This window comes from Zootoca vivipara, chromosome 3 (genome assembly GCF_965207765.1).
Source record: "Zootoca vivipara chromosome 3, rZooViv2.hap1.1, whole genome shotgun sequence".
Taxonomy (NCBI): Eukaryota; Metazoa; Chordata; class Lepidosauria; order Squamata; family Lacertidae; genus Zootoca; species Zootoca vivipara.
In genome coordinates this window covers 24272670-24298455 of record NC_142586.1, presented here as the reverse complement: position 1 = coordinate 24298455, position 25786 = coordinate 24272670, and the positions used below count along the sequence as shown (strand labels likewise).

The following is a 25786-nucleotide window of genomic DNA, read 5'->3' as shown; positions in this document are numbered from 1 at the left end:
ATGTGGTGGTTTTTAGGTTATAGCTGTTGAGTTTTGGAATTCGGTCAGCTCTAGGCTAGTCTGTTGGCATAGCTGAATATGAACCGGGTCGGATCCAAAGTCCCTGTGAGCAAAACTACTTTCAACATGCTCCTGCTGGAGGAAGCAGAGGGTGGGGATGCAGCAATTTTATCTACCTCTCCGTTTCCTTACAGCCCCCTGAAAAGTTCCGTGTGTTGGGGGACCCTTCAGAAAAGCACGTGAGGTGACGCTGGTGGCTACAGGGGGAAGGTGAAAATTGCCTCCCTCCTTTCAGTAAGAATTTCCATTGGACTGATGAATAAGTTTAGCTCTTAGCCTATCTAGAGAAGAAGCCTAGTGTTCAATATCACGAAGAAACATTGTTACTTACTATCAGTTGTTTCAAACCCACAAAAGACTGTTCCACAGAGGTGGCATTTAAAACTTGTCTTTTTGCTGCAGACTGCTCACCAAGGAAGCGAAGCATTAAGTCTTTTACTGCATCACCCTAATTGTGGGGAAAAATACAAAGTGTTGGGGTTTTTTAATTGAAAGTTTCTCTTAGCCATTAAAACATGCACACACACACACACACACACATCTTGCATTAATGCAGTGCTACGCACTTGAGATTTTTCAACATGCAACAAGGTCCTTTGTATATTTCTACTTATATGCCTTGAACTACCCTGCACAACAGTGGCCTTGAGCCTGAGACTATTGTACTGATTCCCGTGATATGAAAAATCAGTATGTTGAAGACAGCTATAATCTCCTATTGCGTGGAAAGGAGAGTATTTGCCATCTCTTTGCTCTCAAAAGCAGCTGTATGCCACATTGGCTTTAAGATGATCACTGAAGTCCCATTTATTTCTGCGGGGTTACTGCTGCTTGTTTGACAATAGGCTGATTTCACTGAAGGAAGCAGCTGCTACGTGCCTGCTAGACACTTGCCCTTTGTAGCTAGTAACAACAAGTGTTCGGTGCATCTTTAGAAACAGTATGTGTTCTCCATCTCTTAAAGAAGACAATAGCAATACCCATGTGTTTGTGTAGAATTAAAACCATCCCTAGACCCCGGTATCCCAACGGGTCCCTAATGTGCCTTTCACGAGCAAGGCAATTGAGTGGGTAATGGCTGGACAGCTCCAGAAACTCCTGAATGAAGCTAACTGTAGATCCTTCTCATCCTCGTTGGGGAACAGAAAGTGTCTTGGTTGCCCTCACAGTATCCAAGTAAGATTGCCAGATGGGGCCACAACCTATACTGCTACTAAATTCTGCTGGTGGAATGGTGAGGCTCTTAACTTCATCATTATTTAGAGCTCCACTTTCTTTCTTTTCCTTAATACAAAAACTATGCCAGATTAAAGAGATGCCAAATTTTCTGTTAATGGACTGAACAGAGATCTCACATGGTTGTTTCTTCCATCTAAAGCTAAAGGTAAAGGACCCCTGACAGTTATGTCCAGTCGCAGACGACTCTGGGGTTGCGGCGCTCATCTCACTTTACAGGCCGAGGAACCTAGCGTTTGTCCGCAGACAGTTTTTCCGGGTCATGCGGCCAGCATGACTAAGCCGTTTCTGGTGCAACAGAACACCGAAACCAGAGCAGCGCATGGAAACGCCGTTTACCTTCCCGCCTTTTCACTTCCTCTACTTGCACTTTGGGGTGTGCTTTTGAACTGCTAGGTTGGCAGGAGCTGGGACCGAGCAACGGGAGCTCACCCAGTTGTGGGGATTTGAACCGCCGATCAGCAAGCCCAAGAGGCTCAGTGGTTTAGACCACAGCGCCCTCCACGTCCCTTGTTTCTTCCATCTACTAGATCGCAAAGGTTTTTCTCTCCCTCTGTTGAGTGCATGCCATTGTACTATTCATCCATTCATCAAACTTCTTTCAGCAAAAACTAAATCTGGCAACCATCTTGAGATTGATCCCATTTCCCCTCCCTTTTTTTTCTTTTTTCTTTTGTAAAGCATACTACGTTATTTTTATTGAGTAGCTGAAGCGAAAAGCATCCATAAACTGGTGTGGCACCACAACCCAGTAGACATGGATACAAACTTTATGTAAAGGACGGTTTCAACAAAACCCCATTGAAATCTCTGCTAATAAAATAACGCTCATTGTTAATAATAATTGACTGGATTGAGACCTACTTCGTTTCAGCACGGTGATAGACTCATGTGCTTTCAGACTATGGGTTGTATCCAATGCTAGTTGTTTTGAGAGTAGACCCACTAAAATTAATAGACATGACTAACACAGGTCCCCTAATTTCAATGGGTCTACTCTCAGTAGGACCACTGATCAAAGTGCTCAAGGGCTCTGGACTTGGGGCTACTGTTACATATGAAACTTATCTCCTTATGAGAAAGTATGAAGAATATTATTATTATTTTAGCCTTATGGTATGCATACCTTCTCCCAACCCAAATGCTCACCTCCAGAATACTATGAAGGTTTAGGAGTTTAAGCAGGCCAGCTCCTTTGCTCTTCCCAACTGACACTGTCAACATCCCATAGCTCAGTGATGCTTATTACTAAGACAGACAAATCTGCCTGACTTTTGGTTCTTTAAGACCTTTCCCAAACCAAAAACCTCATAGATCCCAATTCTCCAGCCCCTCCACTATCAAGCATATGGAAGAACACACATCCCAAGCGTTTACCTTCCATCCTGACCAACACAAGCCTCTTCACTGCCTCCTATTGGGTTAAATCATGTTTATAACCATTGCCTTTTTTTCTCTTTGTCTGCTCTTATCATTGTGCTATTAGATATTATGCTGAGCCGACTGCTTATATTATACTGCAGCCTGGTGAAAGGTGGGATATAAATGTCACAAATGAAAAACTTGACTAGAAGAACATACATGCCACCTAGCTTATTATTAGCCACAGTATTCCAAGAAGTAAGACACAATGGAACACGCTTACCTGAATGTTGTCAAACTTTAATCCAGGCATTGTGAGATTTTCCTTGTCTATGAAAACATTACTGTACTGCTGAGTTGCTACTGAGATCAACACATTCCTAGTTGCATCACTAGGAAGCCAAGCATCATTTCTCCTGTCTACCTCACTCATATTCAGCACAGATGCAAAAGGATCGTCGCCACCTTGAAAAACAGCTTGGATTTGGGAAAATGGCTTTGGAGACTGTGAAATTTCTGGAGAAGATGCAGACCTCCCAGCTTCAGACCGTCCATTTTTAACAGAGTATTTGTGGCTGGCAGAGTCATGGAATTCCCCAGCCGTTACCAGAGAAGACATTTGTTCTGGTACAGAAGAGCTCGCATTAGGGTTACTGACAGAAATAAAAGAGGACGTGGTAAATGAATCGAAAAAATCAGAAGCTAGAGTATTAGTATTAATGGCTTCACCAAAAAACTTGCTTAGGCTGGGACTAGGTTGAACCACCTGTGGAAGAGTTTTTATGGGAGTCTCGCTTATACCACCTAAGCTAGGCGACTTCACCATCTGAGGCTCAAAGCCATCATGCAGGAACTGCTGCTGCCCATTCACGCGACTTCCCTGGCTGAAAATAGTACACACAGGGATAGGCTCAGGGTTGACGGGTGATTTGTCGGCCAGTGGGGAAGATATCTGCTCCTCAGATTTGCATTCATCAATACTGTTTGATGCAGAGTTAAGCAGCTCATCACTTTCCACTTTCAATTCATTTTCTGCTGATTCCTGAACCAACTCTTCTTTCAAAGGAGGTTGATCGCCAATTCCACTAACAGAAATAACTTTAGGAGCGCCTTCAAGTTCAGTTTTACTCTCTTTGCTCATTGCCTTTCCCTCCAGGTCTTCTTCTGGTGCATGAATGTCTTTTGTGTCCATTTGTTTTACAATTTCTTGAAGACAACCAAGATCACCAGCATCATCTTCACTATTATTTGGAGAATCTGATATAACAACACTCTCCATCATCTGCTCATTAAGTTTATCTATGAAGTTACTAGAATCTTCTGAGATGGTCTCATTTCCTTCAGACTCAAACTCATCTCCACCAAGATCAATTGTTTCTTCATGAAACATAAGTTCTTCATGACCTGGCAGCTGGATAGCACAGCCACCTTCTGCCGCACTTGAACCTCTTGTCTTGGCATCCTCAACATCAGCTTCTTTGTTTTCCATAATTGCTCTAGATAAAAAATTACAAGTGAATGTGACTGCTGGTGACCAGTTCTAAAACTTAAGATGATTTATGCATAAAGTGGAAACCTGATGGAAACATCAGGTTCTACACATCCATTTGAATAATTAATATGCCCAGTACTTCAAATGCAAAAAGCTCCAAATAAAAGAAGTTAACTCTACAGCAGGGACAGCCATCTTCCAAAATACAATTAAAAACTGGCAGTGATCTACCCCTACCCTGGTTTTGTGGGGTTCAGCTCGAAGTTGTTGAGCTTTTTTTTAGGGAAGCTAAACAAGGAAGAGGGCAAAGAAAAAAATTAAAACAACCGCTCACCAAGGGATCATTTATGAAACAGTCAGCCTCGCAGTGGGAGCTCCGTCTTTCATTCTAACAATCTAGAGGGCAGGGAGAGGGGGCGGGACCTATGAATGGAAAGAAACCCTGCTCTACTGTAGATCTAAGAACAGAAATAGTATCAAGCAAATAGTATAATGCAGTATCACAAAGAAAGATAATTCAGTAACATTTATATAGCATTTACAAATGGGCAGATCATTTCAGTGTAACAAAAATGATCTGGATGCTGTCCCCTACTCTCTTTTTCTATTAGTGCAGTTTCTGTTTCTTCATCAATCTGTCCATCAGCATAGATGCTGAATAGAGGTTCAACTCCTTCTTCTAAGTGAAAAGTCTGTTAATATACAGAGACAAGAAAAGAAAGCTGAAACATTGAATCATGGGTAGGCAAACTAAGGCCCAGGGGCTGGATCCGGCCCAATCATAAAATCATAGAATAATAGAGTTGAAAGAGACCACAATGGCCATCCAGTCCAACCTCCTGCCAAGCAGGAAACACCATCAAAGCATTCTTGACATATGCCTGTCAAGCCTCTGCTTAAAGACCTCCAAAGAAGGAGACTCCACCACACTTCTTGGCAGCAAATTCCACTGCCGAACAGCTCTTACTGTCAGGAAGTTCTTCCTAATGTTAAGGTGGAATCTTCTTTCTTGTAGCTTGAATCCATTGCTCCGTGTCCGCTTCTCTGGAGCAGCAGAAAACAACCTTTCTCCCTCCTCTATATGACATCCTTTTATATACAGTATTTGAACATGACTATCATATCACCCCTTAACTTTCTCTTCTCCAGGCTAAACATACCCAGCTCCCTAAGCTGTTCCTCATAAGGCATTGTTTCCAGGCCTTTGACCATTTTGGTTGCCCTCCTCCAGCTTGTCAGTATCCTTCTTGAAGTGTGGTGCCCAGAACTGGACACAGTACTCCAGGTGAGGTCTGACCAGAGCAGAATACAGTGGTACTATTACTTCCCTTGATCTAGACGCTATACTCCAATTGATGCAGCCCAGAATTGCATTGGCTTTTTTAGCTGCTGCATCACACTGTTGACTCATGTCAAGTTTGTGGTCTACCAGGACTCCTAGATCCTTTTCACATGTATTGCTCTCAAGCCAGGTGTCTCCCATCCTGTATTTGTGCCTTTCATTTTTTTTGCCCAAGTGTAGTACTTTACATTTCTCCTTGTTAAAATTCATCTTGTTTGCTTTGGCCCAATTGTCTAATCTGTTAAGGTCATTCTGAAGTGTGATTCTTTCCTCTGGGGTATTAGCCACCCCTCCCAATTTGGTGTCATCTGCAAACTTGCTCAGGATGCCCTCAAGCCCATCATCCAAGTCATTGATAAAGATGTTGAATAAGACTGGGCCCAAGACAGAATCCTGTGGCACCCCACTAGTCACTACTCTCCAGGATGAAGAGGAGCCATTGATGAGCACCCTTTGGGTTCGGTCAGTCAGCCAGTTACAAATCCACTGAATGGTAGCATTGTCTAGCCCGCATTTTACCAGCTTCTTTACAAGAATATCATGGGGCACCTTGTCAAAGGCCTTGCTGAAATCAAGATAGGCTATATCCACAGCATTCCCTTCATCTACCAGGCTTGTGACTCTGTCAAAAAATCGCCCTCTAAATCCGGCCTGCGGGCGGTCTGGGAATCAGTGTGTTTTTACATTAATAGAATGTGTCCTTTTATTTAAAATGCACCTCTGGGTTATTTGTGGGGCATAGGAATTTGTTCATTTCCCCCCAAAAAATATGGTCCGACCCCCCACAAGGTCTGAGGGACAGTGGACCGGCCCCCAGCTGAAAAAGTTTCCTGACCCCTGCACTAAATGTACACATAGAAAGTTCAGGGCTACTCCGTGTCCAACAAAGGTATAGCAATGAACCAAATGCAGAAGCAGCTAAGATTTCCCCCTTTTTAGATGAGAACAGAAAGTGCTGCAGAAACAGATGGCAAAGCACTAAGTAGCCACTCCCAAACAGTCCAACAGCCTAGCTGACCACTTTGAGAAAAGAATGCTGGACTAAAGGGGCCATTGGCCTGATCCAGTAGGCTCTTCTTAGGCCCTTTTTGTCTCCTCAATATCGACTTAATATCCCTCATTCCCACAGCTGCCTCATAGCTCTTAGTGCATGAGTTTAGCCTCAAACATGGAGCTACTCCTGGCAGCTGAGTCTACTAAGGTTTGTACTATGAAGTGAGATCACCAGGGAGGAGTTATGTAGTAAGGCAGGGATGAATTTCTGCCCAGTCAACTTAGGACTCTTATGCTCACTTTGTTTGCTAGGGTAATATGAGCAAACAAAGCTACAGTGGTACCTTAGGTTAAGAACTTAATTTGTTCTGGAGGTCCATTCTTAACCTGAAACTGTTCTTAACCCGAGGTTAGCAGTCTGTAACCTGTACTTTATATTAAGTCTAACTGTTGGCCTACTTAGCCCTTGATGGTCCCTCTCCAGATGGCTTCAAAGAGACAACCAGCTGATTGTTATTTCTAGGGCCTGCTCTCCCCATCCTTCTTCATAGAGTCCCATCTTTTCATTGGATGGGAGAGGCAAAAGTGCCAATAGGGCAAAGTCAATGAACTCAAGGAGTTCCCTGGCTGAAGGGGCATGTAACTTGGCAGACCCCTCCATGGACGTGGCTCACAGAGGGATTTGCCTGCAGAATAAATGGAGGGGCCCCAGGGTTTAGGAAACGGCCTTTGTCCCCTAGCCCCAATATGATTTATCACAAGTCTCCATTGATAATCCCAGTTTTATAACTAAAAATAGTCCATTGATTGCCAGGTAGTAGGGTTATGACTCAAACCTATGCAGTTGCCTGTAAAAATGGCATATAAGCAATGTTGAGTCTGTTCTTAGGTTTCAACAGACTACCTAATGGGTGCAAGAGAGATAAAATATGAATGGGGTGTAAGAGAGAGCTGGCTTGGAAACTTAGATCTTAGGGTATGTGAATGCTAGCATCTGTTTCTCTCACCCATACCAAGACCTCTGTGTTCAAAAGCTGAAATAAAAAGTTCAAATAAGTAATTGTAACATTTGTTAAGATGAGTTCCTCTTTAATGTGGTAATAATTTTCATATGGTGAGATGAAAGAAAATTCCACCTACAAGAAAGAAGATTCCACCTAAACATTAGGAAGAACTTCCTGAGAGTAAGAGCTGTTCGACAGTGGAATTTGCTGCCAAGGAGTGTGGTGGAGTCTCCTTCTTTGGAGGTCTTTAAGCAGAGGCTTGACAGCCATCTTTTAGAAATGCTTTGATGGTGTTTCCTGCTTGGCAGGGAGTTGGACTGGATGGCCCTTGTGGTCTCTTCCAACTCTATGATTCTATGATTTTAGGTGACAACACATTTCTCTAAGACAGACTAACAGGAAACAAGATTTCTCCCTCTAATAATGATAATAATAATAATAATTTATTATTTATACCCCGCCCATCTGGCCGGGTTCCCCCAGCTACTCTGGGCGGCTTCCAACAAAACAGAAATTCTAAAATACAGAAATCCATCAAACATTAAAATACAGAAATCCATCACACATTAAAAGCTTCCCTAAACAGGGCTGCCTTGAGATGCCTTCTAAAGGTCTGGTAATTGTTGTTCTCTTTGACCTCTAGTGGGAGGGCATTCCACAGGGTGGGTGCCACTACCGAGAAGGCCCTCTGCCTGGTTCCCTGTAACTTGGCTTCTTGTAGTGAGGGAACCGCCAGAAGGCCCTGGGAGCTGGACCTCAGTGTCCTCTAAGACCTCATGAAAATACAGACATACCTTTAATCTCTGCTCTGGCAAGCCTCAGTATCCCAGGACAAGTCACTTTAGATCAGCCTCCGTGTCCCATCTGTAAAACAGCAGCAGGAATTATTTTCCCACTTTACAAATTATGATTAGGAAACCAAGCGAAACGAGGATCTTTGCTCCATAAAAAAAAACATACTGTACACGATTAACAAGCGTATCTAAAAGGGAAATATCACAATGCACGCTACTGTTTAAAATACCACGCAGGAAATACCAAAACCTCCCACAGGTTTACTAGTTGTTCTCACAAAACAAGTTTCTCTACACACCACTTCGGGCTGCAGAGACACGTACATGGGTTTCACATCTGAGTCCTACTCTGAAAAAACACAATCTCTGCCCGTATAGAAGACACCAGGGAGCATTCCAACTTCGACTTCTCCCTGACGAGCTAGCTTTCTACATGCAGGGAGGTGTCCCCCCCCTTATCATGATTTAGCCTAGGGATGTAATAAAACATCGCCCACCCCCCGTAAGACCACTCCCACCTCTCCTCCAAGGGGGGTACAGCCACCTCAGGCTTTTCAAGAGCCAACGCAAACAGGGATGATTGTGGGCGAAGCTGATTTTTTTCCCGGGTTGCTCTTTAAATAGGACAAGCGAGTAGCACATCCCCGCGCCCAGAGCGGGCGCCCCCTCCTGCTCCAAGCCTCCAGGGAGGATGGAAGGCCACGGAGAGGACACTCTTTCCCACCCTTGCTTGGCCTCCCCCTCACCTACTTCCACTAACAGCTGCAAAAGGCGACGCCTCCGAGACGCGGCGGCGAAGATATGCGTGTGCGTGGGGGGGGGAAGCGCAGAAGTAGAGGAACCAACCAATATGCGTAGTGCGCATGCGCAGCTACGTCCCCGTTCCCGTCACCCGCTTGTCGCCGCCTCACACACGCCACTCCGGAAGTAAGGACGGAAGCCGACGTGGGACCTGCCCCGTTTTGTTGTGTGTTTCGCCTTTTATTTAAACACACGTTTGCATGGGAAGAAGAGGCTAGGCTCCCCATCGCGGCGGCGCCGAATCGGAGAGGCCTCTGCTGGACAGCCATGGAGGACGACGCTCCGGTGATTTATGGGCTGGAGTTCCAGGTAATAAGGAGGGGGGAAGCACCTGTCGATAGTTACGCTGTTTGTTCTTCGCAGGGGCGGTAAATGAAGCACCGGCGCACGGGTTGTTTGAGGAAGAAGCGTGCTCGAAGCTTTAGCAGGCTTAGCAAAACCAGTCCAACCAGCTAAACCAGTTGATTGCCCACAATAAGAAACAGAAGCACGCCTTCCAAATAAATAATCGCCATGGGTATAGAGGAGTAACTGTGAAGGGCATAGGAGCCAACTCCTAGAGGCCGAAAAAAAATATTAAAGAAATCATTCCAGTAGCACCTTAGAGACCAACAAAGTTTGTCATTGGTATGAGCTTTCGTGTGCATGCACACTTCTTCAGATACCTCTCCTAGAGGCCGAGATCCTTTTGGCCTCCCCCACCCAATAAAATACCTGAGGGGGCCACTCCACCCAAAGTTGTTGGGCATTGCCATTCAAATGGTGTCCATGCACCGCAATGTGTGATAAATCATGTGGGGCAAGGCTTACCTTCCCTCCCCACAATATCTCGTTTCAAGTTGGCACCCCTGGTGAAGGGGGGGCGCACCAACCTTGCACAGCTTTCCCCAACCTGGGGCCCTTTTGGGAATTCTGGACTGCAGTTCTCATGATCTCTGGCCGTTGGCTGTTCTGACTAGGGGTGGTGGGTATTGTAGGCCAAAACATCTGGAGGGTGCCAGGTTGCGGGGGGTGGGGGGGAAAGCTGAGATTCTGCCTGTTTTTGGTTGATTCTGCTTGAATTTCTCAGCCTGAGAGCGAATTCAGTTCTATAACTTTTGCCTTTCAAGTTGGTGAAGTTAATTTTAAGTGTGCTGTTGACGTTGCAGGGGAGAGGCGGTGAAGGTGTTGGTGTTCTTTTTCTCGTTTGTTGCTTTTCAGAATGTGGTGCAGATCTGGGATTACTTAACGTGGACTAGTTACCTTTTAAACCACACACTACAGACCACCCTTCCAAAGTATGTACATGAAAGTATTTCACATTTGTGGAGAATCTTCAGATTGCTTATTAGTATTATATTTCTTACCTGTCCTGGGGGTATAGGTCAGGTCACAGCAATTAAAAAAATATGGTATACAAATAGATCACACTTAGGAAAATAGGGTGTTTTCAAGAATATATATTCCATTTCTTGAATGTTCACATTTGATTAAATGGGTGCCATACTGTTATAAAAATGATTGATTTGAAATTGTTTTGTACTGGGTTAGGGAACTGGATCTGGCCAGTATGCTGGTTCCTGGGTTCCCCCAATCCTGGTGAACCACTTTGACAGATGGGCGGACCTTTGCCCACCTGTCAATTACTTGATGTCACTGTGCTATTAGTATTAACTTTGTAGCATGACAAGCCGCACTGCAAAATAAAATCCAACACATGTTAGTTGTTAGGTGGTGAGTTCAGGCCTGCTTTCTGCAGGAATTGGCTCCACGACTTGAGTTTTCCGCAGTTGATCCAGCAGGCTTGCTCTCATCCCCAGCCAGCTGATTCAGGATAGCAAACTTCCCTTCCAGCACACCTTCTATAGAGAACTTTGAAGCTACTGATTGTGCATTGGCAACTTTTAGTTTACTTGTCCCAGAACTCATGTCACGTGATGCTGGGTGTGGGTAAATGGATGTGGCTTGGAAAAAAACAGCTGTGTGGGCCAAATTGAGAACTGTGCTACACCTAATTAGGGTTGTGGGCTTGAGGTTCCCCACTCCTGGTTTAATGTGTGTTCCTTTAAACCACGGGCACAGCACCTACACATGGAAGGACCAGATAAAGCTCAGTGAGGTCCTGTTCTTCGCTCTCCACCATCGGTGGTCAATGTACATGCAGAGCATGATAGGACATTGAGACAATAAAGGGGAGGTGTGTGTTGACCTGAATTCTCCTCCTCTCCATATCACACAAGTTACTGTAGGTTAGATTAGCATTATAAGAGCAAGCATGTACAAGCCTTGAGCCTCTTCCTTCTCCTTTGATATGGCAGGAAGGAAGAGATGAGAAAAAATGAAATATGAGCCCTACTAGATCAAGTTAATAGCCCATCTAGTCTAGCCTCCTTTTCTCACAGCATTCAATCAGATGTGTTTGGGAAGTCCAAAAGCAGGACTTGAACACAAGAACGCTCTACCATTCTGTGGCTTTCAGCAATTGGAACTTCCTGTTTCTCCTTTTGGTTAACCACAGTTAAGGAGTCAGTTAATTTAGTCTTTGCTTGTTTTGGTAAACCTTGGTTAAAACTAACCACAGTTTGCCAGCGTGCAAACTTGCTGCTAACCTGCATTTAGTTAAAAATGGAAGGGTAAGCTACCAAACTACACCTAGTATCTATGTTGGGTTGGGAGATTGCAGTGCCCAAGGCTTTTTCTTATAATGACATAGTTTAGCAGTGCATGTGAATGAGACCACTGGGGCTGTGTGCCAGAGTCACATCATAAATGTGCCATCTCTGTTTTATGCATGTATGCAATGCTATCAGTAAAACTGTTTCAAACTGGAACCATTGTAAATAGTTAACAGGCGGTCCAATCTGTTTAGCTGCCAAATTTAATTTATTCAGTGGGTGCCTATTTTTTGATTAATTATTTTAAGCACCAAACAAATCTCGATGTGAAAACATACAGGTGAGGTGTCTTGAATTTATAAAAAAATGCTTGCAGTTCTATGGTAAGTGGGTAAGTTTTATTCATAGTAGGCCCATTGAAATACATATACTTACCGTATATACTCGAGTATAAGCTGACTTTTTCAGCACATTTTTTATGCTGAAAAAGCCCCCCTCGGCTTATACTCGAGTGAGGCAGGTGGCGGTGGCGGAGGGACGAGCAGAGAGAACGGAGCCCTTTCTTGCCGCTGGTCCCGCCGCCGCTGCCTGCCTCTCGCAAGGGCAGGCACAGGAGCCGCAGTCAGGAGAGGCTCTGCACTGTGCCTCTCCCAACCGCGGCTCCTATGCCTGCTCTTGCGAGCAGCAGAGGTGGCGGCGGAGGGACGAGCGATGAGAAAGGAGCTCTTGTGCCTGCCCTTGCGAGAGGCGGGCAGAGGTGGCAGGACCAGCGGCGAGAAGGAGCTCCTTTCTCGCCACTGGTCCCTCCGCCGCCACCTCTGCCACTCGCAAGAGCAGGCATAGGAGCCGCGGTTGGGAGAGGCACAGCGCAACGTAACGCCTCCCCCAACTGCAACTCCTGTGCCTGTCCTTGCGAAAGGCGGGTTCTCTCCTTATGATACTGCAAGTGCTTATCTTAGGAAGGAGCGTCTCCACCCCCATCGTTCTGCCCGGACACTGAGGTCCAGTACCGAGGGCCTTCTGGCGGTTCCCTCGTTGCGAGAAGCCAAGTTGCAGGGAACCAGGCAGAGGGCCTTCTTGGTAGTGGCACCCGCCCTGTGGAACGCCCTTCCATCATATGTCAAAGAGAAAAACAGCTACCAGATTTTTAGAAGACATCTGAAGGCAGCTCTGTTTAGGGAGGCTTTTAATGTTTAATAGATTATTTCATTTCATTTTTCTGTTGGAAGCCGCCCAGAGTGGCTGGGGAAACCCAGCCAGATGGGCGGGGTATAAATAAATTATTATTATTATTATTATTATTATTATTATTATTATTATTATTATTATTCTGACGAACCCCACAGCCCCAAAGAAGCATTTTCTCGCTTTCACAAAGTTATTTACATTCAAATGTTTTGGGGTTACATCTACCCTAATGTTTTCCATGAATCAGGAAATTGTGTAAATTGAATCATAAAGCAAACCTTAAAACATAAAATGATACTCCATGTTGTCTAGGATAGGGTTCCCCTGCTTCTCTTAGTAAGAACCAAAACATTTAATTCTAGTGAGTCTTCTCATGATCTTAGTAGCACCTGTGCTGTATAGCCATTTTCCTGTCCTGTTGATGACAAAGATATTGTGCAGCAGTCGGTACGCATTTCCCACCCTAGGCTTATACTCAAGTCAATAGGTTTTCCCAGTTTTTTGTGGTAAAATTAGGCGCCTCGGCTTATATTCGGGTCGGCTTATACTCGAGTATATACAGGTAAGTTAGTCCTGACCATTTAAATTTAAAATTTTGTGGAATACAACTGCATTGAATCTAGAAATCCTGGGTTTGATTCAGATTAAATTAATCATGCATAGTTCCCATTGAAATCAGTAGAATTTGTGTTAGTCATAACTAACTTTTTATGTTTATTTCAGTGGAACCTTGGTATGTTTTGCTGTAAAACCTATGAAAATATTAAATCACACAGATGCAACACATTGTGCAGCATGTGAGGGTTGTTTCTTGTGCAGGAAATAAGTTTTAAATTTTCAGTTACTTAGTCTACTGCTTTCCCCAGTTGCTGTTTCTACAAAAATTTCTACCTTGAACATTTGTGCAGTTGCTCTTGCATTCTGTGCATCTTTTTCATGGATGAGATGGTTCTCTAAAATTCATTTTGGAAATGTGTCTTAACACTAGAAGCATGGCAATTTTACTCATGAGCCTATCACACTTCTGTACCAAGAATACCTTTGGGAAGTTGGGAGAAAATAAATCTATGTAACAAAGAACATGCATTTTAAAAAAAAGTCAAAATACAGATGGACTAAATGTCAAAAACACCGTTCTTGGTAACTGATGTCCTGTATGTTCCAAGATACTAAAATATGTTTCCTATTATTGTATTTTTATCCTTCCCTCCCCTTCCCCACTTAGGCACGAGCTTTAACACCCCAGACCGCAGAAACAGATGCAATACGGTTTCTGGTTGGAACTCAGTCTCTTAAATATGATAATCAGGTAAACTTGAATGAAAGATGTATTAAAATAGAATCGGAAATGTTTTGAAAGCCTTCAGTGGGATAATGATTTTTGCTTGCCAAATTGAAGTTTTAAATGTAGTGCTGTTTTAAAAAATATTGGGTGTGATCTTGAACAGTATTTGGTTGTAAAGTTCTGTGTTAGGAATTGAGCTGGGGGTGGTGAGGGAAATCCTAATCATGCTAATGTTAAATAATGGTTAAAGGAGGGTCTTTGGGGCTACAGAATGCTTATATAGTTATTTGGATTTTGTAAACTGCATCTAGGAAGAAGCCCCAATGAGCTCAGTGTGGCTTTCTTCTGAGTAGACCTGTGCTGTAAAAATCATTCTGATGGAATTTAATTTCTCTGCAGTGAGAAATGATGAATTGAAGAATGTGGTTCATTGATGAACCTGTACAACAGGTTAAAACTTTCTTGGTTTCTGAGTCTCAACCAAGCCTGTTCAGAATCATTGATGAAATAAAACAAGCAAGTTGCTAGAACTGTTTGTTTGCCACCTTTCTAATACGATAAACATGTCTAAAAAGGAAAAACAAGAACTTAGTAAAGCTATATAGTTATTTGAACAGTTTACCTTGAGGCACATCTGTTGGTACAAGGCTGAAAAAATTGTTTTGGGAGGCAAAAGAAGCACTCCCTTCCTCTTCTCCCACTGCATTCCCCCTGAAATCTGTTGAGGGAGGGTCCCCCAACCCTTTGGATCAGATTTGGGGAGGGCACAGGTGCCAAGCATGGGGAAGGAAGGGAATTCCTGTTGGCATAATGCAAATATTTAGTTCCATACTGCCCAATATGCTTATTTTTTGTGATGGTGGGGAAATCAGACCTGCTCACTATTAGGCATATTGGTATATCTTCTCTCTTATAATTGTTGCTGGAGACATGGGACTCTGGTTTTCCCCGTAACAGCTTCTCCCAGAATACCCCATAACAGCTTGTAGATGCCATTATGCCAAGTAATCTCGTTATGTATACATCTGCTCTATTCCATGACAGGGGAGTGTCTAGAGCAGGCACCCCCAAACTTCGGCCCTCCAGATGTTTTGGACTACAATTCCTATCTTTCCCGACCTCTGGTCCTGTTAGCTAGGGATCATGGGAGTTGTAGGCCAAAACATCTGGAGGGCCGCAGTTTGGGGATGCCTGGTCTAGAAAAGTGTTTCTCAACCAGTGTGCCTCCAGATGTTTTGGGACTACAACTCCCATCATTCCTGACCACTGGTCTTGCTAGCTAGGGATGATGGGAGTTGTAGTCCCAAAACATCTGGAGGCACACTGGTTGAGAAACACTGGTCTAGAAGGCATGATGCGGGATGAGTGCTATTATACATAGTAGGGAAAATTTTGAGGTGGGGATGCCATTTTTGGTAGGATCACGTCTTGGATTATATGTAGTTATTACCCTGCAGCTGATGCCTAAATGTACAGTTTCCTGTAGGAGCAGTGTTTTGAAAATACTCCAAGCCATTAAAACTTTTGCAGAAGGAAAATATTGATAGCACTCAAACAGCCTGATTGTATCTGGGTAATAATTCTACTATTGACTCAAAACACTGTTTGAGCCTGCATCTCCTTGCTCCCCGCTGCCCCCGTCCTTTCCATTTTATGTCTTACCAGCATTGATAATTGAGGTGCAGAACACTTTCTCTGAGTGCTAATGAGTTGATAGGGTTAATGGCCTTTAGCAGCGCTTGAAGCCATCAACTCCTCAGTCAGTCATTAATCCCTAAGAAGTGTCAGGAGCCTCTGTTGTTACTGCTTAATTTAGCAGCGCTGGTCTCTACCTAGGTCAGGTAATGGCCATTCTTCCGACACTTTCCGGCAGATGGTAGCTTGACATCCAAGTTGCACTAACTAGGCTTCCACTCCTGGGCAGAGGCGTATTGTGAGTGGAATCCCTGAAAGGAATTGCGTTGTCATAAAGCATTGGGGGCGGGTGTGATTTTTCAATTGTATTCAGTTCATTTACATTAAGCCAACACAAGCAAGTAAGGAGCCTGAAACAGGATTTGGGCGTGAAAATGCAGAGACAGGGCAGGCAAAGAGATCCCTACTGCATCTTCCACTTTAAGGTTGTTCACTGAGTATATGTAAGAAAAAGGCACTTAAAAGGTTTTTTTTTAAAAAAAAAATGAAGAATAACAATTGAAAATATAATCATGTTTCTATCCTTGGGATACTAGAGTGGTGTTTTTGTGTGTGTGTGTCTTGGGTTTTTTGTGTAAACATGTCTTCCACAGAGGAACATTTACAGTATACGAGGAGGCTCTTATTTGCCTGCTTAAGCTGCATTTCTCAAACTTTTGAAACTGAGCTACCTCTTTTTCCACTTTACCTGTTGGCCTTCTCCAACACACCTATGTTTTAACTAAATTCAAACAAATACATTGCCAGAACAGGATGTAAAAGCAGGTAGAATTAAGAGAAGGATAAAGCCTAAAACAGGGGCGGGGAACCTTTAAAGGCCTGAGGGACACATTCTCTTCTGGGCAACTGTCCGGAGGCCACATACCATGGTGGGCAGGGGTCAGAGGCAAAAGTGAGCGGAGCTGGTTTTTACACACACTTGCATCCCCTCTCTCCTCCATCCAGATCAAGTAAGAGACTTTAGGGTTCAAGGACACATTCCAGCCAGGCAAAAATACTTTGGCTACAAAGTAGGGCCAGTGAGGGTTGTGAATGGGGAAGTGTTCTAGGAGCCATCTAGAGAGGCTCAGCGTCTGCGATTCCTTGCTCCTGTTCTAAACCACAAAGAGAAACATCAAAATAAAGCAGCAGGTTTCCTGCAAAACCGGTGTGGAATTGAAGCCTTAGAGCAGGCATCCCCAAACTTCGGCCCTCCAGATGTTTTGGACTACAATTCCCATCTTCCCCCACCACTGGTCCTGTTAGCTAGGGATCATGGGAGTTGTAGGCCTAAACATCTGGAAGGCCGTAGTTTGGGGATGCCTGCCTTAGAGCAGGCATAGGCAGCCTTGGCTCTCCAGATGTTTTGGAACTACAACTCCCATGATCCTCAGCTAACAGGGCCAGTGGTCAGGGATCATGGGAGTTTTAGTTCCAAAACATCTGGAGAGCCAAGGTTGCCTATGCCTGCCTTAGAGGTCAATCCCTGCGTATCTGTTGGGGAGCACTTGAGACATTAGCCCCATCCGGTTCTCCAAACAACCACAACTCTTCCCTGAAACTCATCTTTCTCTCTACATGTTTGCTTTTCTTTTTTCTGGGTAGCTTGTTGGAGGAGGAGCATCAGTCTCTCTTGTCTGAGTGCAGGAGTTTGTTTAAAGCAGGGGTAGAGGGTTTGGTGCCCTCCATATGTTGTTGAACTCCCAACTCCTAGAAACGACTAGCAACGTTTCTTACCCCTGTAGCAAAACAAAAGACCAAAAGATTGATTGAACAATAAAATGATGGTTGAATTTTGGTCCACCTTTCCCAAGCTGTGACTATTGTGAGTGCTTGAAGAAAACACATCCTAGGATATAGGATGTTTGACTGCCCTTCTTCCCACAGAATGTTTCTGATATACCCAAGAGAGCTGTGTTGCAACATGTCTGGTTTTGCCTTTTAATGCTTTCCACGTCTCCAAGCCAAAAGAGTTAGGAAAATAATAATATTAATGATGATAAAATCCTATGGAACCGGTGACATGCTATATTTAATAACACTTGTCCTCGGGGCCTGATGTGGTTCTGAATGATGATCACAGCAGTGAGAAGGAAGCTGCTATGCCTGACTTTGAGGGACCTGAGATAGGGCAGAAGGCACTTCTGGTTTATGTGCTGCATGACCCTCTTTATATGGTTAGTAGGGGCATATAATACATGTTGGTAGAGCAAATTGAATTTTGATTTGTAGCTCACCTTTAGGGAATCAATTTCACTGCCAAGGAGACTACTTCATAATTTCAACATGAGGCTTCCTGTTTTTAGAGGAGGCTGCGAGAGCATATAGATGAAGCAGCCAGCCAGCCTGGTGCAATCTGCTCTGCTCTATTTTCAGCAAAGATTTTGTAAAAATTGTGCTCTGTTCAGGCTAAACACTAAAAGGGCTTTTTTGTATTGTAGGCATCCAGCTTAGGCAGACATTGTGCAACAAGCTAGATAGAACATCTGTCTCTGGATGCTCTTCTGGCTTCCAGCTTGCTTTAGTCTCAGAATGGCTTTCTTATTATGTTAGCAAATGGGAGAGGGAAATGAGTTAAAGGGGTTTATCTCAGGACAATTGATTGCAGAAACGAATCCCTTGTGGTCTCTCCAGAGAAGCAAGCAATTGTTAAAGCATTTCAAAGCTTTCTCTGTGTTGACAGGGTATTGGCCTGAAAAATATTCCACCACCACCCTTTTCTATTTTGCTCATGGCTTGTACTTGCATAGCGTTTCCATTTAAGGCAGATGTGGCCCTCCAGATTCTGTAGGGACCATAACTCCCAATATCCCAGACCTCAGGCTATTCTGGCTACTGATGATGGAGGGTTGGAAACCAATGGCATCCTCAGGGCACCAGGATGCTGCCATGCTGAGCTGAACCATTAGTCCATCTAGTTCAATATTGTCTGCATACTGATTTGCTGCTGCTAGGTAGGAAACCTAGCTATGACTCTTCTCCTTATTTAAGATACAGGTGGCAATATTTTGTGTGGGGGTTCTGTTCCTGCCCCCCTGCATGTGTTGGCCGAGCATATATAAGTGCTCCCCTTCTGCCCTCGTTCTGCCCTCTTCCAGGTCCAAAAGGGGTTTGATGGGTTAAAACCCTGATCTCTGCTAAAGTGAAGAACTTAGACATCCTAAGTACATGTGAAAAATTGCCTAACTTTGTAAGATGTTGGGAGAAAGTTCTTTCAACATGCACTAGTGCGTCAGCACTGTTAGGTCAGCTTTCCTACAACATTTCTTGAGTAGTACCCAGCAGACAGAAGGAGTGAGTTTTTTGGGGGAGGGGAATTGCATGCAACAGCTCTCAGGCTTCGTAATCATGGTCTTCCAGTTAAGACGGGGATGGGGGGCTCTGTGACCCTTCAGATATTGTTGGAGTACGACTTCCATTATCCCTGACCATTGACCTTGCTGGCTGGGGTTGATAGGATCAAGAATCCAACAACATTTGGAAGGCTACAGGTTAAAGGGCCTCAAGTTAGAAAGGATGGGTAAGGTGTTTGAGCACTACCGTCAGTCATACCAAACAATTACTGGCATAGATGCATGTTAGTGTAACTTAGTTTGGTAGCCTACCTTTGGGGGCCAATGGGGGGGCCTTCTGAATTTTGAGTGGGTGCCATGAGCACCAGCCACAAAAGTTGCTGTGAGGGCATGGCAGTACCCATGGTGGCTTCTACGTCTAAAGATGCCAGAAGAGAGGCAGGACCTTAAAATGGTGCAGGGATGCGAGATCTCCCATCACATCCCCTCCCCAAATCAAGGCACCTACAATAAAACACTGACAGAAGCTCAGAGCTCCTCTCCTCTGTTCAAAAGAGAAAGGAGAAAGGAGGTTGGGTGGCCAGGCCAGTTATCCAATGAAAGGTGAGCGTGTGTTGAAGGGTACATTTTCAGTTTAGGAGAAGCTGAGCCAATGCAAACAGGATCTGAGCAAGAAGGTATTGGCTAGAAGGCTAGTGCCCACAGGCACTGCATTGGCAACCCCTGACTAATCTTCCCAGTACCAACGTTCAGTAGCAAAAGGCTACATGAGGACTTTGTAGTGATGCTGTATGGCTCCTCCCCTCTTGTCTAGCATGGAAAGCTATTAGTTGCATTTGTTCAAATTCTGCTGTAAGATCAAGTACTAAATATACCAGATACCTCCCTTTGCCATCTTATGGACTCATATATATGGAGTCTTATCATAGTCTATGTTACTTGAATAGGAGTTTGTATGTTTTAATGAGTGGGGATTTAGTGACTAAATCAACCTGCATTTTGTATTTCCTTATAGAGACTCATTACTGGTCTCCTTTATTACTTGTTGCAACTGTAGACATAGCATGGCAGTTCCGGGGTTTCTCAATCAGCATTTTCACCGATAGTTGTTTTCAGTGACTCCTGTGCATCCATTTTTATGAAATGAAACTAATAGTATGTTTCACACAGTTGTAATGTATGCTTCCAGACCCCTCTGAAAATAATATGCATGAAGTCCTAACGGTTCTTGTCTTGCATTTGTAGATTCACATCATAGATTTTGACGACGAAAATAACATTATAAACAAAAATGTTCTTCTGCATCAAGTTGGTGAAATTTGGCACATAAGTGCCAGTCCAGCTGACAAAGGTGTGCTTGCAACCTGCTACAGTAAAAGTAAGTGCAATTTGAAGGCTTTCCTTTTCTCTCCTTTTCTTCTGTAAGAAGCTTATCTGAGGGTGTATATTATGGTATTGAAATGCACACGAACTCTTCTAGTGGCATTCATGTTGGTTTGAGGGATTTCATTCTAGCTGCCTATTTTTTAATTGATAAATGAACTTAGTGGCTCTCTGATCACTTAACCTTTGGCGCACATGTCTGGTGTATGGGAGGGGCTCCAAGCAGTGTTCAAAATTAGCAAGGCGCCAGGTGCATTTTGCACCTGCCTATTAACCACTTGTGACCAAGTGAAGATGCCTGGTCACCAGGATGGCACCTGACATCTCCACCATCTGGGGGTGCATGCCTGGGGATCATTGGATCTTGACAGTTTTCACACAGACATACTACATCCCTGTGAAATTCTATCAGTTAAATTTTATCTGCACAATCGGAATGAATTTCAGGATCCGAAATGCTTTTTCTGTGCAGGAGCAGGGATCAATGTTTTAGTTAATTGTTGTAGTTTGTCTTACTCCACCCTCATATTCTTACGTTATGAATGTCCATGTCACCATTAAGAAAAAGAGGTAGGAATTGGCCAATATATATGTGGACAGTCCCTGGATCAAGTGACTTTTCTTCTTTAAGTTCTCAGAGTTCTTAACCAAGCTCAAGGTTGTCACCTGTAGTTTAACTGAGTGTTAAACTGAGATGTTTAACTGAGTGTCAATTTCGGTTAGTCCATCATTTGAAAAATATGACTTTAGAGCTGTCTTGCCCAAAATGGCAATCAGAGAGTCTGTTTTGGCGAATGCAACCTTGGTTTAAAGAGGCATTAGGCATCTAGCTTATAACTGGTTCCAAGAGAGAGAAGTAAATTGCCAAGTTAGATGAGATACCTTTTAAAAATGCTAAAGTGTCTTGGAAAGATATATTGTGCTGCTCTTTGTAAAGGGAAAAGTGGCTGAAATATTTAATAAACGTATTAATTGTAAAACCCCGAACAGCGGTGATGCAGTCTCTTCTGTGGTGGACAGTCACAGAGTAAGGAAGAAAAATAATGCCTTCAGGTGGGTAAAGTGGCTATAGCGAGGCAAGCTTTCAGCTTATATACAACAAAGAACAACATCTGCACAATGGTGAGTGAGCAGCAAATAGGTATATCATGAGAAGACCCCTTTCCATGTCCCCTGCTGCCCTGGGCTGCTAGATCATTATATCTGAATTGCTATAAATCTTCTCACATTGAGAAGGTGAAAAGGCAAAAAGGATAGTAGATCATCCTGGTACCAGAGTAGCTGGCAAAATTAGAACAATGAGGAGCTGACAAAGCACTGAGCAGAGATGAAATACAACCAGTGCACACCCTGCAATACTTAATTTTCACAGGTTTTGTTAAAGACTTAGGAACTCTGTAGTACTGTAAGACCTTTACAGACTTTTCTGTAACTTCACACCTAATGCTGCTGCTGCTGTCTTCTTGGGCTAAGTTGCAATTCTGGGTCAAAAATGCAATGTGTCTATAACCATTATTATGACTACTGTGTTGTGGAAATGTATGCATGTATATATGTCTATTTTTGCTGTGGAACGGACTGCACAGACCAGGGAATGGGGTATAAGTAATGCTGAGCGCTGCTTTCAATTTTACATGTGTTCACTAAGAAGTCAATTCTGTCCTATTTCTGAAATAATCTTCATTTTTCCCCCATATGGCAATATCTATTTCAACATGTTTTTTTTATCTCACTGTACACATTTTATAAATAAACTTTACCTGTATATATTTTTCTGAGGCGAGCACGGTCACAAAATGCAGGGAAGTGCAAAATCCAAAGGATAATTAGGTTCCAATCTGCACATTAGTCCATTAGGTGCAGATCAGGTCAGTTCACATTGGAGTTCATGGAAATTGAATTCCTCAAGCATCCCTAATCCCGCTTGCCTTTGCTACCATCTGCCTCTTGCTTCCCCCCCCCCCCACTCTGTTCTGCTGAACTCTCCCTGCCATCACCGGTATGACTTCAGGCACATGGAAATTCAACCAGAAAGGCATGGCAGTTGCTGCAAATCAGCAGGCAAGGAGTTTTCATGGCGTGTTAAGGGTGTGTGTGTCTGTGTGTGTGTGTGTGTCTGTGTGTGTGAATGAATGTGAATGACAGAATCAGGGGATTTCAGAAACTTCTGCTTTATAACCTATCTTAGTCCTACTGAATTGTCACTCACCTCAGAATCCTTTTATAGGCTATAGATGGAGATGAAAAAATTCAGAAGCATGTATTTGCAAACCCATTTCGCCCTTTCAGCAGTTTTAAATAAGAAGAACGTTGTGTTGAGGTTTCCTTTAGAATATACTCAGAATCCAAAAATGAGACGAGTCTGTTCATAATGATAATTTACTTACACAGATTGTCGAGCTAAGCGGGGTCTCTGTTTTAACTTTGCCATTGGGCAATCCATTTGAAAGGGTTGGTTTGGGGGTATTTTTTGGAATGCAATAACTTTATTGAGCTTTGAGATCAGAATGGCAAGTTGGAGAGATTCAAATAGCTATTCCCACATCTACTTTCAAGGAAGAAGAAGGAAGGCATAAAACACCATTAGATACTAGAAATGAGGCCTCTCCCCATCCAGTGGATATTTCATACCTGCTGTTGGTACATTCATTCTGTGTACTCTGATATGCTTTCAGACATCATGGAAACTTGCAGGGAGGTGAAAGGTCAAAGGCCTTGCAAGGTGTTCAGTTGTAGTAGAAGTTTTCCAGAGATCTCTATACACATAATTCGTGGGAAAGAGAGTTCATATGCTTCAAGAGCGGAGGAGTCTGGTGGAGAAAGCAGGCGTGGAAGTATCCATTGCTAGGATGCAGGTGGTAGAAGCTGAGGAAGAAAAATGAAATATTTGCTCAAGCACCTCTTAAAAATATGTAGTTGGCCAACATGGGATAAGAAATTTGTAGCTAATTTTTGGAGCATTAATTTTTGTCCTTTAAGATAACCACCATTGATTCCCAGATGGGCTTAGCATTTCACTGGTGGAGCATTAGGAGGGAGCCTGGCTGCTGGTAGCCATGATTTTGGTTCAAGATAAGTTCTCAGCTCACTGCTGCTGATCCTCTGTTAATTATTTGGATCCATACAATTCTTTAGATCAGGCATCCCCAAACTTCGGCCCTCCAGATGTTTTGGACTACAATTCCCATCTTCCCCGACCATTGGTCCTGTAAGCTAGGGATCATGGGAGTTGTAGGCCAAAACATCTGGAGGGCCACAGTTTGGGGATCCTTTCTTTAGATGTTCTTGAGCATCTCCAGAATATTCCTCTTCATTTTCAACATTCCTCTACCTGGAGGTGCTGCTGTTTCCCTGTAGTAAGTAATGAAATGGCTCAGCAACACTGAAGAAAACATTACACCGTACTCAAGCCGTGTTGAGCATATTAGATATTATGAGGAATGGCTTCCAGAAATCGGAACTGATTGTTGGAGATGAATTGTGAAAAAGGGCACCTTTTACATTATCTTCTGTTATTGCAAGATTTTGGCCTTGTGGGCAGAGGGGGTTAAATATGTAAACTAGTCTGAAATTATTTGTGTCTTTAAAAAAAGTCATCTTCATAGGATTGCTGTCTGCTGTGTGGTTCTCTCCACATAGGTGAAAAAGGACCCTGTAACAGGTGATGGGAAAGATCTTGGCCTGAGAGTCCCTGCCCGCCACAGTAGACCAGGCTTTCCCAATCTGGTGCTCGCCAGATGTTGCAATATGGCTGAGGGTGATGGGAGTGGAGCTCAACAACATCTGGAAAGTACCAGGTTAGGGAAGGCTGGAGTAAAGCTGGATGGATGGATGATCTGAGATCTGGTAGTAATATAGCTTCCTGTGTTCCTACTGAAGTTGAAATTCTTTTGACTGGAAACACTTTGATTCTCCCCCCCCCCCCCCAAAAAAAGAACATGGGAGAACCATTTTAAAAACACACTGGAATCGTAGCAAGTTTTTATACAATTGAATTTAACTTTTCTAGAACATTTTCTATTTTCTGAGAATTGAAGGGTTCCTTGCTGCTCTTAGTAGCCCACATATTTTAAAGATTGCAAATGAGAGAAGCAAGATTATTGTTATAACATGCAACTGAAATGAATATTACTTTTATGATGAATTCAAATGTAATGGATAAGTAAACTGGGCTGTGTAGTCTTCTTCTTACATGATCCAGGAGGCCACGTGTTCTGAGAATAGACATCACAGCAGTTTGGTAAGACTAAGAAGTAGCATTTGACAAATAAAGCAATGCAAATGCAAAACGTTTTAAAGCTCTGAGCAGCTTTAAATAGAAGTAATTTTGCACATGACATGTCTGCAAAATTATGGAAAGGGGAGTTCTGTTCACTCCTTGCCTCTTCTAGATTCCAGTTTATGGTTTTCCACCTAAAATGAAAACATTTGTGGAGTGCACTGAGTATGTTGCTTGGGCTTGCATAACTTATTCCTAATGAACACATTTTCTTGTAACTGCAGGATTAAAAGCTTGAGACTCTATTGGTGTGCTGCTGAAAGATTTGATAGCACACAGCCTGCTTTTTTATTTTTATTTTCCAGGGTGGGAGAAGGGGAGACAGGGAAATCACTCGATTCCTAAGAGGCATAAATAGCACAATAAAGTCACTTTTAAAACAAATCAGTTATATGCCAAGATACTGTCAGTTTTTATAACTAGGACAGTTTCATAAGGTCTGACACTGGTAGCTGTAGAGATGCCGATTTATCACATCAGTGTGACAGCTGTAGGAAATTAAATCTGGTCCGCCCCCCCTTTTTCACCTCTTACTTTTGTGGGAAATCCTTGGAGGGCAGAGAGACTGGCATCGCCACCTGCCCTCTCCTTCAGGGTGAAAGCCTTTGTCCCTGAGAGAGATCAGCTGGCACAATAGATATGTAACTTGTACCTCTCTGCTCCAGCATCACTGGCTCAATGTGCAATGTAGCAGAATTAATAATACTGTAGGGATCTCACATTTGCATTACCTGACTTTATTGGAAGGGGGGGAGGAGAAGAAGGAGAGATGTGCCGTCTCGCATTTCATTAAGGCTTCAGCATATACATTCTGTAGCTTAATATTGCAGAGGGAGAAAGAGATGGGGGGGGGGAGAGAAGAGAAGAGAGAGAGAGAGCGTGCTCACAGCTTCATCTTATTTGGATTTAAAAGAGCGGTTTCCTAATGCTTTATGGAAATGCAGTGGAAAAGAGGACAGTGTCATTCCTTGACACTGATGAGGGTGGTTTGGGGGTCGTGAGTGGA

The 25786-nt window shown here is 43.4% G+C and overlaps 2 protein-coding genes across 8 annotated transcripts in view; one reads left to right on the top strand and one right to left on the bottom strand.

The window, feature by feature from the left end:
* The window catches only part of TRAPPC12 (trafficking protein particle complex subunit 12), a 56542-nt gene extending 47381 nt beyond the window's left edge, over positions 1-9161 (bottom strand). The window contains exons 1-5 of one of the 6 annotated variants that reach the window (XM_035109914.3): positions 9034-9161; positions 8284-8353; positions 4485-4546; positions 2942-4154; positions 392-508 (exon numbers count right to left, since the gene is read on the bottom strand). In XM_035109914.3, coding sequence (XP_034965805.2) covers positions 392-508; positions 2942-4147 — 1323 coding nt within the window. In that variant the 5' untranslated portion in view covers positions 4148-4154; positions 4485-4546; positions 8284-8353; positions 9034-9161. Of the gene's footprint in view, positions 1-391; positions 509-2941; positions 4155-4484; positions 4547-8283; positions 8354-8801 lie in introns of all 6 variants that reach the window. The other 5 variants (XM_035109916.3, XM_035109915.3, XM_035109911.3 and 2 more) reach the window with 5 other exon arrangements.
* Position 9162: 1 nt separating this feature from the next.
* Positions 9163-25786, top strand: part of EIPR1 (EARP complex and GARP complex interacting protein 1) — a 59670-nt gene continuing 43046 nt past the window's right edge. Inside the window, exons 1-3 of one of the 2 annotated variants that reach the window (XM_035109920.3) lie at positions 9163-9393; positions 14092-14175; positions 20364-20496. In XM_035109920.3, coding sequence (XP_034965811.1) covers positions 9352-9393; positions 14092-14175; positions 20364-20496 — 259 coding nt within the window. In that variant the 5' untranslated portion in view covers positions 9163-9351. The remainder of the gene's footprint in view (positions 9394-14091; positions 14176-20363; positions 20497-25786) is intronic. The other variant, XM_035109919.3, reaches the window with a different exon arrangement.